Below are 17298 nucleotides of genomic sequence, written 5' to 3'. Positions count from 1 at the left end.
TGATATTTTGATGCTCCTTGTGTAAGAATGATTCAGATTTAACATGATAATAATATTATATATAAAGGCCCTGACAACTTATTTTCTCATTCATTTTCTTATATTTTCTGCCAAGGTTGGAACAGTTTGGGGAATTCCAAAAGAAAGATTTCTGTATTCGTCACTGCTTTTGTCACTGCTTGGTAAGGCAAAGTTGAGAAAAGGTGATGGCACATATTTCAATGCACCAGTCAGAGTTTAACAATATTTAAATCAAACTGGGCTGTTTTCTTATGTTAAGGCAACATAGTCCTGATGAAGCAGATTATCAAATGTTGATAAGTGGCATACTTAAGATTTAATCCATAAAACTTAACTGAAATGATAAAAACACCAAATTTAATTGCACATAGTGTATGTACAACAAAGCCTTGAACAACATACCACACACTTGACACAAATGGATCCAGCTGACAAAGGATACAGGCCTGTCTGTGGCAAGGAAATAGTACAAAACATCAAATAGTGGCCCTTAACTACACAGTTTATTTGCCTCGTACTCCACATAGTTGGGCTGTCTGGCACTGAAAGCTTGCAGGGCAGTGAGTATCCTGGTCACGTCTGCACTGGACAGTTTGAGTCTGTGGCGGAGCAGACAGGCGAACAGATCCACGTGTGGGGCCCCTGGAGGCGAGAGACGGTTAATCCTGTAGCGCAGCTCCACCAGCTGCAGCAGGGCAGAGTCCTGTGATCCCTGAGTGTACGGGTAGTCTATCTGCAAAATCAGGTCCTGGATCGCCTCGGGGTCAAAGTGCACGCTGTATCCGAACAGCTGCATGCTGTTCACTTTCATGTAACCGATGTTGTTAGACGGCTCTGTTGCCTCCAGAGGCTCATAGTACATTGTCATGTTCTTGTTTCCTCCCGTCACTCCCACGGAGTCCCTGATACGACTCCTCAGGTAGAAATGAACCGTCTCAAAAAAGCTCTTCCATCTGTTTCCTAGAGTCAACGTCCAGTTATAACAGTCCAAGGGGATATCCAGCTTGGTCCGCTCCCAGTCAGGGTATCCGTGTTGGCCTATAGGCATGGTCCAGCTCTCTGAGTGGCTGCCCCCGAAAGGGTTCACAAACAGAGACAACGCTGGCTCCAGAGTGCTGTTTCTGGTAAGGCAAAACTGGAGGGCCAGTCCGAGGAGCATATGAACACGGTTGGACTTCACCCGGTTGCTCTTGAGGGTGAGCAACATTCTTTTCCTCCAGGACGGGTCAAACCAAGTGTTAACGCGCACGTCATTGCTCACAAACACAGCATGCAGAGCGATGCGTGAATCACGCCGCTGGAGCAGGTAGCGCAGCTCCAGATCCTGCAGGTCTCGGTCACTCTCCAAGCCCAGGTAGGGGTCTGTAGGGTCGGGCACAGCGGGCCGGCAGGCACCCTGGGTCAGGGTGAAGCCGAGGTTACAGCTGGAGCATCGTGTGCGGTTCTCTGTGGAACAGGAGACACAGCGGGAACCTTCGCCCACGGAGCAGGGAATGAGTCCCTGGCAAGGTGGATGGTTGTAGGGGCAGGAGCAGCTGCGGCTCTCATCACTGTAAACACCGACCTGGTTGTTCTCACTGCAGTATAAAATGGAGAGGGCGTAGCTCAACCAGAAGTTCAGAGACCTGAGGAAGAGATGACAGATTGAACACTTTCCTGTTACAGGGTTTCTAATTCATATTTGTTACGTTGACTCTTTTGCATGTTTTTGTGATTATAAAATGAAGGAAAAGTTTTGCCTAAGATTAATTATGCCTTCCATAAAAAAATAATGTTGTTTAGGTTTGCAGCAAAAAGAATTTTGGACAAACTCAGGCTCAGCTGGAGTCACAGAAGCAAAATCAGATCAAAATGAATATTTTAATCTATTGAATTCCCCTTCTGTGGTGCAGATGGGTGGTGATGACACACACAGACTAACCCACGTATAAACAGGTGCACATACCCATACATACATACCCTTTGTCTTGTAACTCTGTCAAGTTTATATTCCTATTTACAATGGAAAATAAATAAAATAAATAAAATACACAAATATTCTGTTTGGCAGGGAAACGGAATAAAAAAAAACAAAAACCCTGACTTTCCCTAAACCGCTATTAAATTGAAATTTTATGACGGGGTGTGATAAAGAAGTGTAATTGGATTGTGGACTGAGGAGGCAGTGGCTGCATTTGACTAGTAAGCTGATGGATTGTGTCATTTAGTTAATTTCCCTGCCAGAAATAGCTATCAACATAGAGTGTTCATGAGAGAGGCATAAATCTGAATGAAGTTATGACTGTGTCTCTGATAGGCTGCTGAAACAGAGTATCCAGGTGGGAGTGCTGCTGAATTTGCAGCTGTAACAGTAAAAAAAAAAAAACTATAGAAATAGATATAAGCAAAGTCGTCATTTGTTACTGGCCACAGCAGCTTGGATATGAAGCTGTTAAAATAAATGGATTCTTATATGAGGCATTTTTAAGGTGCTGGATTGATTGTAATGCAGTTTGAACCTGCAGACAGGGAAATGTGTCTGTTTGGCTAAACATGATCCGGTTTGTCTTTCCCCCGGCTTTAACAGAGTAGCAGCTTTGCTCCTGTCAGCACTTTTCACCTCACTCCACCACTACTTTTCCTCAAGTGCCTTCTAATAAGTACCGTCTCGCTCCGCCGCTTTCCCCCAGCGCCTGGCGCATAAATCATTTTCATAATTATAAGTTTTGGGTAGCACCTTGGGTTAACAGGCTGCAGTATAAATTTTCCTCCCTCTTGTTCCCGTCTTGCCTCTTACCTCGGCCTGTGCAGGACTATTTTGGGCTGTTTTCGGCACCTCTTGCTGAGGCTGAAGAGCTTGTTAGCGGTGCGGCGAGCTTTGGTGAAAAGCTGGTTGCTGCTGGTCTCGAGCTGCCTGTACCGCTGGGGCAGGCTGGCGTCGGTCCTCCACAAGTGTTCCACGACAGATGTGTTTACAGCGTAATGGGTTGGCAGTTTCCCAACAAAGCTTTGGAACTCCTCTGGTAGGAAAAAGAACATGAATAAGTAAACTCAGCCTGTGGCTTTGAGCCGTGGGTAACAATAACCAAAAAAATTGTCTATTCCCTATTGTTTGTCCCAGAAAAGCAAACAACTCGAGAGGAGAAATAACAGCTGCAAAATGCCAAGAAAGCATGTTTTGTTGTTTTGATTTTTTTCGGAGGGAGGATCGCCGATCTCGTCAGCATGTCAGAGAACAAACTCCTGTCATATTTTGTTTCTGTAAAAAAATATATGTAAATCACCACCTGATGCCAGCATAAAGTACTGTACACCTTCAAAGCAACTGGTCTCTAATTAGACATGAGTGGCACTGAAAGCAAAATGGCCATTCCTGCCTTCAACAAGGAACAATCAGGTTGCTGTGGTAACTGTCATTACTCGTGTCAAAAAAGTGACGTTATAAAAAGTTCCTTGACAGTCTTTGATGCAGGACGAAACTTTTTCATCTGTGACGCGTTGAATTTGACCTTTTAGAAGTAGCCTACAATATATTTGCACATACACACGTATGTGACACACATGACAGAAGTGCACTCTCTGTCACATATTTTTTTTCACAAACGAAATTTAAAATCCAAACATAGACACAGACGTGTACCACTCAGCACCACCACTACACGGGTCTGTGCCAAAGGTGAGCCACTGTATGCTTTTCTTCAACTTCAATACATCCTACCATGGTACTGCAATAATCACCTTGGCTTTGTTTCCCCTAACAGCAGCTTCTTCCTCCTGATTTGTGCCACACAACAGTCTAGCAGATTTGCTTCAAATATCTGTGTAAATTGTTGTTTAAATGACAGTCTAGGCTGCTAAGCTTCTCCACAATGGTCTAGTGTTTTTCTGGTAATTATAGCATTGTCTCAAATTAATGCAATAACACATTATTTGGTACTTGGACACGGGCCAGGCTTTGTGTGATTGCTGGTTCATTTATTTGTGCCTTTTTCAAGTGCATAGAGCTGAAGGGGAATTACTATAGGAGCCGTGAATGAGGAAAATAGTGTGCACTAATGTCACACAATCATTGAAAGAGCTCCATGGTGGTACGGAGTTACATTCACAACCATGATGATAAGTGCAGAGGTCAACACATTAAAGCAATAGTTGGTGTTTAACAGATAAGTTTAACATTTTGGCACTATGATTTTATATTCTTTTTTTTGCCTTTAGCATCTTTGTTTCTTTTCTTGTATGTTGGTTTACCTTTTATGTTTGGACACAACCTTTTTCATTATGAGAGCTTTAAATTATGGACATTACTGAGTAATTACTGACATTACTTAGTAGTTTGACATTGTGGAAAATAATTTTCTTTCTTCCTGAGAGTTAGATGAGAAAATTGATACCACTCTTTTGTCTGTGTGGCAATAATGAAGCTACAGTTTGCAGCAGATTGGCTTAGTTTAGCAGGGAACAGGGGTTAACAGTTAGGTCCATCCAAAGGGTAACAAAGTCTGCCTACCAACACGTCTAAAGCTCACTAACTAGCACTTTATATCTTGTTTTCATGTGCGAGAACAATATGTTGTGGGTTTATGTGGACCATTTCTACACTTTCGTACAGATTAAACCAACAAAATGTGATCATGTGTTTGATATTTACAGCACAGATACATGTGAGTGCTATCACTCCTCCTGTTTAACTCTGACTATGAAGTATGACTTTAATAACAGATGTTTGATGTGACTCTTCAAAGCACTTCGGTGACAACAGATTGACTTTTTAGAAGGTGTGTGTTTTTTTCACACACTACAGCCCTGAGCACCTAGAGAGCATCAGAACCATCATTTGATTTGACACAATGACTGACAGCTCCCTTGATTCAGCGTCTGGCAGCTGGCGGTGTTTGACAGCCAAGAATGCATTTAGAACAAAAACAAGATGTGTTTTTGCCCATGTTTGCTCTTAAGTTTTTTCTACTTTTTGTAAAAAAACAAAAAACAAAAACCAGTTTCCTGTCCAGATTTTTTTTTTTTTTAAAGCCAATGTTCCACCTGTGTGTTTTTGAAAGAGCCATTCAAGCTGACATTTTCAAATCCTATTCTGGAGGTCACAGTGAATTAAAATCCTTGACTCACCGGATTCCTCAAACAACTGGTTGGTCAGCCTCCAGGCGTCTCTGATGCGCAGCAGGTTGTTTTCCAGAGTGTCCAGGTCAGAGTGAGGACAGTTGCACTCGGGGAAGTCCACGCTGCACTCACACCAGCAGTCACTGTTCTGGCACACAAACTGACCTTCAGATTTACAGCCAATGTAGTCGAGAGCAGCCTGAATAAAGCGGCTCTGCAAATAGCCTGGTAGGATGACCTGCAGCCCTGCAGAAGGGGAAAAAGACTGGATGAAGATGGGCAGAGGTCAAATGAAAAATAAATTATGTGAATCTGTGTTTCTTTTTATAAGCAAAGGCCGTGAAAATAGTACAACCAACAATAAACAAGTATTGTCTGGTTAGCTAAAGCGTGATATGCCTCATCCCCCTGAACTCCACTGGTGTCTAAAAACAATTTAAAACACATAAATGAGCCACATCATTGCAATGGGTGACGTGTTCTGTCATTACCATGAACACACACACTGGAGTTTATTTTGACTCAGTCCCACATACACTGGAAACTGCTGTAAATACTCACAAATGCACTAAATATGTATTAATCCATGGCTGAAAACAGTCCCCAAAGAGGCACTAACCCTACCCCTAAAAACCACAGTGCACAGCTGTTTTTGGAATTTCTGGCTTTTAGTAAAGAATAAAAAAAAAGAAGCTTTGTGAACCGTTTCTAAAGATTAATGTCTTTAGTAGTAGACAATCAGCTTGGGACTGAGTGCCTCAGGTTAGAGAATCAGAGAGAACTGAGAAAAGGACAGATTGTTGGTTTTGGTTGTTTTATGGGATTTGTTGACAAAAACATATAGAATAAGGCTAGATATGTCTTTTAAAGCAATATGCTTTTTCACTTTCTTGCCAAGAGTTGAGATGATTGATACCACTTTCATATCTGTTCAGCAAAAATAAGCTATACCGCCAACAGCCGTTTAACTAAGTTTAGCAAAAAGACTGGAAACAGCTAGCCTGGCTCTGTCTAAAGGTAATTAAAATTAAACCAGCACCTCTAATGCTTACTAATTAACACGTTTTATCTCATTTATTTCATTCATACAAAGTGTAAAAACAACAATTTGTGGTGTTAGCTGTTTCTTCCTGTCTTCAGTCTAAGCTACAGCTGCTGGCTGTGGCCGACAGACACCAGAGTGGAATAATCTTCCCACCTGACTCTCTGCAAGAAAGAAAGCTATATTATATGTTCCAAAATATTAAACAATTCCTAAAGAGCAACCAAAAAAAACCTGATATTTTCTACCAATCTCTGTCAATGACTTCAGAAGCATTCAGTGTTAAATTAGAAAGAGCTTGTTGTTGTGAGAGACCACAAAAACGCTAATGTTATCATTATGATCTTACCTTGTAGTTGGACCTTGTTTTCTGGACTGTGAACCAGTACGGAGCTCACTGTGTCCAGATTGTCATAGTTGCTGCATCCGAGTGGCCCAGTTCTAGTTTCCGTCACCTAATGGGATATCAAGAGGAGGCAAATCTTTCGTATCGTGATCTTGTCTTTTTTGTCATTTCATTATACTTCTAATAGAGAGACAGCTCGGTTGTGACAGTTATCCAGGTTTTGTCATCTCTTCAGTTTCCCTTTTAAATACAAAGAACAAGACTGAATAATCTAGGTTTAGTCAGTGGAGACAGCCATCAGTCATGCAACTTTGACAAGAGCTCTATGCATTGACTCACTTTACTTGTGTATTTAAAAAAAAGCTCAAAAGAACATAAAAAGCCTCATCAAAGGCATTTTATGCCTCAATTTAATTTTGAATGTGAGGAGTCACTGTGAAGTAATATTGAAAAGGTCTTCAGTTAGAAAGCTTTTCCTCCTCAGACAGAATATTTTGTTCTGATCTGAGAGAAGAAATCAACTTCCCTCCGACTGAAAAACTAGAAACCGATTCACTTCCCTGTTTACATCATTTCTAACAGTAATTAATCTGGATGTTTAAGTTAGAAATTCAGACACACTGAAACACAAAAACACATAACTTACTGTGTATTGGCATAAATTTATGCCCAGAATCCTTCCTATTTCTCACTAAATCCTCAGTACCATATGTGATTTTAATGAATGGCGATGTATCGCAGGTGCAGCTTTACATCCTTCATAAAATGTAGTATTTATCTCCCTCTCTCGTTCTTTTTCTCTTGCTCTGATCTTCAATCTGCCTGAACTCCACACACTGCAAAGTGGCAAACAAATGGAAGTCAGCTTGGCTGGAAATTAATGGAATGATACATCTAATCCATCAAGCTGATGCATAACCATAGGAACACGTTCTCAGTTTGGGGGGGCACTTGTCTTCATCAGTGGCTACTCACTTTAGCATCTACGTGTGCCCCTCGGGCTGATTAATGCATACACTCTAATAGCCACTTCAGATGATAAAATGGATGATTGGTGTTTTATAGTAAGGACGCACAACTGCTGCTCCGTTCTGCTTCTTTACTCTCCTCTTTAAAGCTTGCTACTGGGGACGCGCTATCTTAGAAATCTTGCATCCTTTTCTTCAACTGCTTTAAAACACTCAGTTTATTAGTTTTAATGGGTGAATAGCAAAGATACGTTAGACCATTTTGTTATAAAAATCAGATCATCCCACTTCCTTCTGCATATTTGAGTTTTCTGTGACAATAAACCACACAGTGAGAAAAACAGGAGAGGTAGACTTGACAGTAGCTTGCTGCTCCCCTGCAGCTACAGGTACATTTCCTAGTGTCAGGCCAATCCTGTAAATAAGCATTTGTTCTTAATCCTACCTGATAAGTTATGAAAATAAATTCCCTGAGCTGGATTTAAAGGATTTGTTAGTGCATCTTATCTTCAAGTTACCAAAGTGTCATGAATTTAAACTTTGCTCTACATGCATGCTGTGACAGAATCTCTTCTTACTTACTCAAAAACTGTACAATTTGAGGTAAGTTTAATTTACTTGAGTATTTTAATTGTATGCCACTTTATACTACTACTCTTCTTCCATATTTCTGAGAGAGATATTGTGATTGCTCCACTACTATGTATAGTTACTAATTACCTTTCAGGTTCATATTTTAACACTACATGCATCTGTTATAAATCATTGTTGCAGGTGCAACTTAAATGTACAAAGCTGTTTAAATTAGCTACACCTCAACCAATTACAGCATCAAAATGACGCCTACACCTCAATGCATCAGTAATATAGATTCAATAGTGTAATAATATAACATTGTCAGTGATCATTCTTTTAATATTGTAAAAAGTAACTTTATTGTTACTGTTTTACCTTCCTCTCTCCGTTTGAGGTTTCTGCTGTAACCACACCCAGCGGTGATGTCCGTGTAGTGACACACCCTGGAGTACACATCAACTGTATCACTTCAGCAAAATGAAGTTGAAGTTAAAACACAGAAGGTAAAGCAAAAAACAAGATTTTAGCTGGTGATACGTTTTTGGAGTATTTATTTATTTGTTTGAAAAAACCTTTACTTACTCTATAACAGTCTGAATGCAATTACTTGTAACTGAATATTTTTATAGTGGGGGTATTGGCTACTTTTACTTCCCCTCCAGACATGTACTAGGACATTATACAAATGTCTGCTTGGGACAATAATGTGTGTCTGATATGTCATTTCTGCAAAAAAGTATAATTTCCTTATTAAAATCCTTTAAAAGGCATCAACTCCTTCTCCCTCATTAAAAAACCCCAGAATCTATGAATATGCAAATGTTGCAAAATATGCAAATGAACAAGGAGAAAAAACATATTTTTGAGTGGAAGGGGACTTTAAATAAATGATCTGAATACTTCTACCACCACTGATCTTCTTCGTCTGATGGTAAAAATAATAAATGTTCATATCTCTAAAGTTGTGTAGGCATGTGTGTACATACTAAAAATCACTGGGTTAAAATAGCCCTGCAATAATGGGTTAACTTTACCCAGTATCCATTGGTAGAACCCCCCCCCCAAGACAAGGGAAAGGCTCACAACAACAACCCATTAGTACTAATAAAGATTAACCTAGTGTTTTGTTGGTGCTATATTGACTAACACTGGGTCAAATATAATGTCTGTATGCATTTATTTATTGATCAAGACCAAAATCATTTTCTTCCTCTGAACACATAACAAGTCATTCATACAAGTTCATCAACCTCAGCTGAACCCAAAACCAAGGTAGTCCAAACCAGTTTCATATCTTGCCATGTGTAAATGCTGGAGGCTAACAAACCCCAAGCCAGGTGAACAAGACCTTTAGACGGTGGCTATCGTGGTGTGTCAACTCCCAACAGACTTCTGCTGTATTCATAGATTTGCTGACTTACACATACCCGTATGGCTGTGGATGCAATCTGGAGGTGGTGCAGCCTGCGCAGGGTGCTCTCCCTGTCGGTGAAGTAGGAAGCAGCCAACTGGTGCAGAGCCTCCAGGGTCACTGTCCCTGTAGTGTTTGAGTTCCTGGTGCTGCTACGGCTGCCCTCGGCCCCTGACGGCGAAGACTCCTGGCTGAGCTTCCTCTTGTCCACAAATATTGTCAAAGACTCCTCCCCTGGTGACAGTCAGGCAGAGGGAACGAGAGCTTCATTAGCTCTGACAGAGCAGCACTAATCACCTTTCATTAGTATCTTTTCAGATCGGATAGAAAAGCGCAGCAGTGATTAAGTGCGGTGGGGGAACTGATGGTTTGGATGATTGGAGGAAAAGGCACAGACAAGGTCTCGGCATCTATTAAAATCATCAGGGACAGAGAGCTTATTCAAGATCATTGATCAAGTGCCCTTAATCGTTTTAATTATCTTAATTATATTGGCAAAAAATTACATTAAAAACAAAACAGAACTCAGGTCAGCTCAGGCATCTCAGCACTGCTTCTCTGGGAGACAAATATGTTCACTTGCAAACATCTCTAACTATTACGATTATTACATGACTAAAATAAAAAAACAGCAGGGAAAATTAAACTACCACGACACACTTTTAGCCTCATGTTTGATGTCTACCATTGAAGGAAGATCCCAATCTTGAAAACTCCAGGATTGTTTTGTGATGAAGTAAAGATATTTTTGGTGTTGTTGCTGACTATTTTTCTCAAAGCGCTTCTATTGCAATAGATGATTTTCCCACATTCCTCAGGAAACATTCAATGGTTTCCCCAGAGAAATTATGTGCAATTGCTACATTCAGTTGCAGGTTATTACATTTGCAGGTAAAAGCAATGGCATAGTGTCCACACTGTGACCTACATAACTAACAGGTATAAGCCCAATTATTTTTTATAAAAGGCTGAGTTACTGCAGCCAGTGTCTCAGATTTCAGTCAACAGATACGCACATTTTGAAGAAAATATGCATTTTGAAGCACAGACTGTGTCCAAAGTAGGTGCTCTTTAGCAAACCTTAACAACATCAAATTCTCCCTTAACTTTAACAGCACGTCAAGTCCATTTTGTGAATATCGTCTTGTTGGGCCAAACTGGTCCCTTGCCACTATCACTTCTGGAGCGCCACTTAAGGTGAGCTGCGACTGAACCTCTGTGCTGTACTAAAGAGGAGGATATACTGTAAATATATGGCCAAACTGTGTGCCATTATGAAAGGCACAAGAATTCTCCAAACTAAATTATCAAATTGCCTTCCAAAATGACACAATTGTTTTCTGATCTATCGTCTCTATTGGCAGGACGACGTTCGTCAGTGATTTTTAAAACCGTTAAATCACAGTTACAAACATGATTCATAGACTGTCTGATCTGCCACTACGATGGTCGCCATTTGTTTAGGTCTAGGCACCAAAACTGCATCCTCATGATTTATAGAAAACAGTGTCTTGGACACAGGAGTGTGCTGATTGCTGAGACATTCTGACTTAACGCCCCTATTGGCAGGATGACATTGTTTATCAGTGCCTTTGAAAACTCTTACAAATTAAAATATTAATATTATTATAATATTTAAAAATGACAGAGCTTATTGGTAGGAACACCAGAAAAAAACTGTGGTCTCCCAGGTACAAGTTGCATGTTATATTAGGCGCTTGAACATTTGCTTGCAACAGACATCTGCTTCAGTTGGATTAACCTTTAATACATCAGCTACACCAGTCAAGTCTAAACATTCATGTAACAGGAGAGATCAAGATCATCTTTGTCTAGATGGATTTCTGCCTGAGAGATATTTGAACATTGTTCACATCTTCAGTTCTAAGATAATTACAGCCAAACCATATGTCAATTTTTGGACGGTTACTATATTTGTGGGAATAAGATAAAAGCACACCAAACATCAAACTAATCCTGGATTGCAAGCTACATCACCAATGTTGCTCTTATCAACAAAATTAGCATTTGGATAGTCCCTTCAAATTTGTGTTATTTTCTTACAGCAGACACTTTTCACACCCACACTTTTACTGATAAAATATACTTTGTGAAAATTATTTATTAAAGAAAGAAAAGATAAGATAAGCCAATTGCATACAAATGATAATGTTAGGGAACCATGCTATTTTGACAGCCAAACAAAAATATTAAATCTTTCACTGCCTTCTGCAATTTAGTTTCTGTACACTATACCAGAGAGATTTGATGTTATTTGTGAGCCAAATAACACTGATCCAGAAAAATTATTATATGCTTTGTTGTTAAGAAAGCAACAGACGGTAAAATCGGTGCCCCATGTGCTGAAAAAAAAATCACATCAGAATCTGTGTGAATTGGGCTTGCTTTGAAGCTCTGCATACTCTACTATACCTCCAAGAGTGGCACAGAGGAGGAGGTGGGTGCCATATTTCTTGATTAGGCTCTCTGTAATCGTCTGGGGGGATGGCCGCCTCCCCAGCTGGCGGATGGTGTGCATGAAGTCGGGGTCGAGGGGCAGAGCCAGGCCACCGCTGCCACCAAGACTGTCCCGCTTCTCCACCGCCAGGCTGTTGACCTTCCATCGACCAAACTCCCTGGAAACACGACAAAACACACACATGCACAGAGACATTTGCTCACTTGGTTTAGGTGGTGTATAAGGCCTCAGGTGGCTGTTTAACAAGCTGTGTTGAGAGCAAAAGATGAGGAGAATGTGTGTTACATACTGCACAGTGTGGTGACCACACACACATGCACATACATTGTTAACACATGATGAAGCTGTACTGTCCCTGAGGAGCTCTATAATATTCCTCTGATGTATAAGAAACACCGTTTTAACTACCTAGTTGTATTGTTTTTACTATAAACAGTACATGATTAGTGTGGGCTTGAAGTCATTCGGGTTTTTGGTCGGTTATTTATCCACTTGCACTTTTTCCACTGGGAATCACATCAAGTTTAGTAGGACAGTGGCTTGTTCATTTGAACGCATTGAAACTGGGTATTATTTAACACTATTAATGATTCAGTCTAACAACTGATTTTGTTCAATAATTCTTTCACTTGCAATTGTTAATGTTTCAGCTAGATCTCTTTTTCCATATCAATGGGTTCAGAAACTGCCCTTTGTACCAAGGGCACAGATTTGGTCTCAACATTGGTAAGAACACAACAACCCACTCACTCACTTATTAGCTTAAGCACACGACATATAACGTTTTAAATAGTGAGTGTAAGACCTGCTGTTAGGCGGATTTTGATACCGTTGGACAGCACTTAAGCTAACCAGTCCACTAATGTTTGATGGTTTGATGAATACACCCCAATCCCCCTTGCAAATTCAGTTTTTGGACCTCAGTATTTCTAAAACTCTGTGTACTCTGTGTACCATGCTGGTGAGGTACTCCTAAGAGCCTGCGTAACTGCGTCTCCATGTAAATGCATTTGTTAGCATTAAGAAAACAGACCTAAACATGTCCTTCTTAAAAAACGGCAAAAGAATTAGGTTTAGGGTTATACTTTTTGATCCAATTCAGGCACTGTATTCCCCAAAATATCATTGTTTTTTAATTTAAAAGAACGGCTCCTTTTAAACAAGACTGGTTCTGTTCAGGTGTTAAAACGTACTATGGCTGGTTATAGAATAGAAGACAGCATTGGAATTCTGCAGGACCCAATGCAAATATTGTGGGAGCGGGCAGTCAAAAAATAAACTGTGCATCCTGGGATTTATCTAGAGCCAACCAGAAGGATGGAGTTGAAAAGAAGATTAAAGTGGGTTTTGACAAAACAAAAGCAAAGCAAGGCAAGTCTGACATTTCTCAGTTGCAACTGAAACCGTAAAATATGGTGTGTTTTCCTTGTGGGACAGGAGAATACACGAAATCTCTATTGTGCGAATGGTCAGAATGTCTGTGGGTGGGAGTGGAACACACATAGCGGGAACGGGCAGGAGCACAGGGCTCTCGTTGGAAACATGTCCTGTGCAGCCTGTCATAGAAGGCGACTGATAATTGAGATTATACTACAGATCAGCATCACACCAATTTTTTTATTATATTTTTGTATTTACTTTTCCTCCTTAACACAAATATGTGGATATATAACATTTCCACGTACAGCCATTTCAATTATCAACCACTGGATGGGACTCTCTCTGTAGAACTTACTGTTAACTTACTTACTTAACAAGCTTACTGCAGCTTTCAAATAACTCCTGCACAAGTAAAACTTATTGCAATGCAATGCGGTAACTCCCACAGCAACCACAAGACGTAAAACCAAAATAAAGTCCCACATCATCAGCTGCCATCATTTGTTATATTGTGCCCTTTGGACACAAGTCGCGCTGAACTCTAGCTATTCACAAACCAGCTGGGAGATACCGCTGATACTCTCCCTCTACCCTTCCTCCCTCCGCAGCATCAGTTAATGTCTGGCTCTCCCACTGTGCTGCCTGCTGCTCTGTGTACCTCCCTCTCCTTCTTGGAGGCAATCAAATCACCGCCATGAGAAAAATGATCGGCAGCGAAATAATTGGGGAACAGGACAGTGTGGAGTGTGTCATTACAGCCAATCATCATAACGAGGGGACAGGCTGAGTGTCCGTCTCTGGTGGACAGATGGCCGTTGTGGATCCAGCCCAGGGTTTAGCCTACAGCTATCCCATCAGAATGCACATGTGGCAAAACGGAGGCGTGTTTGCTGTGGGATGGATATCTAAACATGAAGACTTACTGTACTATAAGCAATCAATAGACATGAAAACAAACGATAAAGGGAGCAGATGTGGTTCATGGTGGTGTTACAGCTATTACAGAGGTCAGAAGAGTAGAATAGCAGTTTAGGCCCCCAGGCTATTTAAGAGGACTTAGAAAAATACAGAGCAACTGCAACTCTGTGGGGACCTTGTAAAATACAGTTAAGACATACAGTTTTAAGAATAAATGCCTTCAGTGTCTCCACAACTCATTATTTTCTGATATTATCTCATATAATACATTAAATCATAGGCCAAAACAGGGAAGATAACTGGAAACTGGTTCAAATGGACTCTCCTGTCAGTCATTATCTTGTTAGGGCAGGTTTTTCCCCCCCTTTTTTTTTTTTTACCTTGGTTGGGTCTCATTTTGGAGCCTTAAAATCCTTAATCCCTAATCCTTAAAAATGCCTTTGGGTTAGAAATGTGAGCAGGCAGCTTACAGGTTGCAGGATCGACTGCTTCGGGGCAAAAGACCCTCGAGTGGCGAGATGTCAGCCAGCCAATACAGATGGTGGCCGCCTTCAACAGCCGAAGCTGTCCACTCCTTTGTCACTTTCAATGATTTTCACTGATAGTGGATGAGGTGAAAAAAAGAAACCTCAAGTCAGCTGGCTATTGGGACATTTACGCAGCAGGTCCATTGAAAAAAATGCAGGTGTCACTAAGAGATAAACACCACAGCCAAAAAGATCCCTGCGAAAAGATAATAGACCTATTGATTCATACACCTACCGATGGAGACCGTAAAATATTTTTTCTACTTTGGTAAACACTTGGCAATGTCTACCAGAGAGAGGAAACACATTCTTGGGTGTGAAGCATTGACAAGTCACCTAAATGCTAAATATAATGCAAAGTGCACACACAAATACAGACTTTACAAGAATGTCTTCTTCTCAGCAAACTCTGAAAAGCTCTCAATAAACACACCCCAACAACTGTAGGTACAGCAACAAAATATAAATAATATGTAATTACCAATATTTAATTGAGACGAGTGTAACTTCAACAATGAAAGATGTGAGACTGCAATGCATTGATTAACATATTGGACTCCCAAGAGTTGCAACAAAGCAGGAATATGGTTAGTGTAAGCCTTAAAAATGCTTGTGAGGAATATTTGCACGAAGGCAGCAGCAAAGTGCAGCTCGGGCACGCTGCAGGAATACACTGAAAGGATGCAACTGTCCACACACTATCGTGGGATTAAGTCCTACTGCATTTTAAAGCATCAACATTAATGAGTAATCATATGTCAAACCCCAAAAAGTCAAGAAAGGAATTTTTGCAATTCAGATGCCTGATCATTTTTCAGTCACTTCCAGTACTTTAAGGCAGGAGCAAATGGCACACTTTGCATTGCTACAGTAGTCCTTCAGATTTGCTCATCAGCTTGCAGCTAATTTGGTGCAGGTGTGATACCTGTGAGGGCAATCCTGAGAGTGTGCAGGTTTTCATTCCAAACACTACAGCAGCTGCTTTCGCTGATTAGTTCCTCTCTGGCTCAAAGTGCTCATCAGTGAAATTATCCAGTGGGTGAAATGAAAACCTACAAACCATCACAGCCCAAACCTGAAACTCCTTAAAGTAACATATAATAAATACATGCTCAAAAAACTGCACATGCAGTAAATACAGTACACACAGATCTCTCCATCTGTCTCACCTGTAGATCTTGTATCTGGTGCTGAAGCCCTGCTGGTACCTCTCCGCAGCCTCCGTGAACTCCAGGGACTGGTGGAAGGGCCCCTTATCCGACAGCAGCCAGCCCAGGGAGCCGGGGGTGCCGTGGCCTTGTCCGGCGGCCCTGGAAGTCCAGCAGCAGCAGCAGCAGCAGCAGAGCCAGAGGCTGAGAGCCGCCCCCTCCCATAGCAGAGACAGCCGCTTATGACTGATCCTCTGATAGCTCATGCTTCGCCCAACGACACCTCATTCTCTCCGGACTGGGAGGAGGACAGACCAGGACAATGTTACAGTTTCAGTGATTTTAGGGATGAAAAAGTAGTGCGTCGTGCATATTTGGAGGCTAGAATGTGTACATATTGTTTGTAAACCCAGTATGTGAGAGTGAAATACACTAAGTGCCACGGTTAAATGTGTTGTAATAGGCCTACTGATGAAACACATACCTGATTCTACAATAGGGACCAAATGATGCGCTCTCAAGAATACGTCAACTCTTCCGATCTTGCGAGAGCTGCGATGAAAACCTCTCCAGTTCAGTGCTCCGGCCAAATTCATTGATTCGTGTTGAGTCCTTTGTTTCAAGCGCTACTCCAACTTGATTTTTCGCTTTCGCTCAACTTTAGTTCGGGAGACGATCCTCCCGCATCCGTGCATCCACCCGCTCCTCGGTGGGAAGTTGCGGGCGCGGAGGAACGAACACAGAGGAGTTCATTCCGTCCGCACGGTCACAGAGGTATTTCCAGAGGTTGGATGCAAAAGGCAGATTGCTCCATCCTGTGTGTGCGATCCCTTTGTTGCGCCAGTATGATGCGTAAAGTTGCCGTGATTCTTCTATATTCTTACTAAATGTTGCGTGTGAGCGGTTGTTTCCCCCCTCTGCAGTGAGAGCTGCTGGATGAATGAGCGCCTGCTTCCACACAGAGAGCTTTTCTTCCCCAGTTTTTTTTTCTCTCTCTCCACGAGTGAGATAGCAAGAGGGCGAGCAAGTGCATCATGATGAGGGTAATATATACAGTCTTCTTCAGTGAATTTAAGTTTCGAGGACAGCAGGGTGATGATGATAGTGGTGGCTGCTTCTATCATTCACCATTACCTTCATATAATTCATCCTCATTATTTGCCATAACAGCATGTTCCTTTCCCTGTGAACGTGGCACATTAAAAGTGTTAAAAGGAGCTCGATAATAGACTAATTATCTCCTAGTGTTTTTTCTTCTTCTTCGTCCTTTTATTGTCCTGAACCACAGCTCCAGAGCCTGCTGCAGGACTAAATGGCCTACATCAACCCCTATAGATGACATGTACATAGCTGGATTTATCAGTGAGAATAATTACAGGCCATTATCA

The 17298-nt window shown here is 41.3% G+C and overlaps 1 protein-coding gene across 1 annotated transcript; it reads right to left on the bottom strand.

Moving 5' to 3' along the window:
- Positions 1-409: 409 nt before the first annotated feature.
- Positions 410-16834, bottom strand: LOC118334791 (BMP/retinoic acid-inducible neural-specific protein 3-like). Its single transcript, XM_035670858.1, has 8 exons — positions 16395-16834; positions 15932-16208; positions 11892-12094; positions 9475-9692; positions 6507-6612; positions 5125-5361; positions 2798-3020; positions 410-1646 (listed from the first exon to the last, which is right to left on the bottom strand). Exons 2-8 carry the CDS (start codon positions 16174-16176, stop codon positions 512-514), a joined length of 2367 nt encoding a protein of 788 aa, XP_035526751.1. The 5' UTR covers positions 16177-16208; positions 16395-16834; the 3' UTR covers positions 410-511.
- Positions 16835-17298: the final 464 nt, after the last annotated feature.

This window comes from Morone saxatilis, unplaced genomic scaffold (genome assembly GCF_004916995.1).
Source record: "Morone saxatilis isolate NCDOM2014 unplaced genomic scaffold, NCSU_SB_2.0 Contig23, whole genome shotgun sequence".
NCBI lineage: Eukaryota > Metazoa > Chordata > Actinopteri > Moronidae > Morone > Morone saxatilis.
The sequence above is the reverse complement of the archived record's forward strand: the minus strand, read 5'-3'. Positions and strand labels throughout refer to the sequence as shown.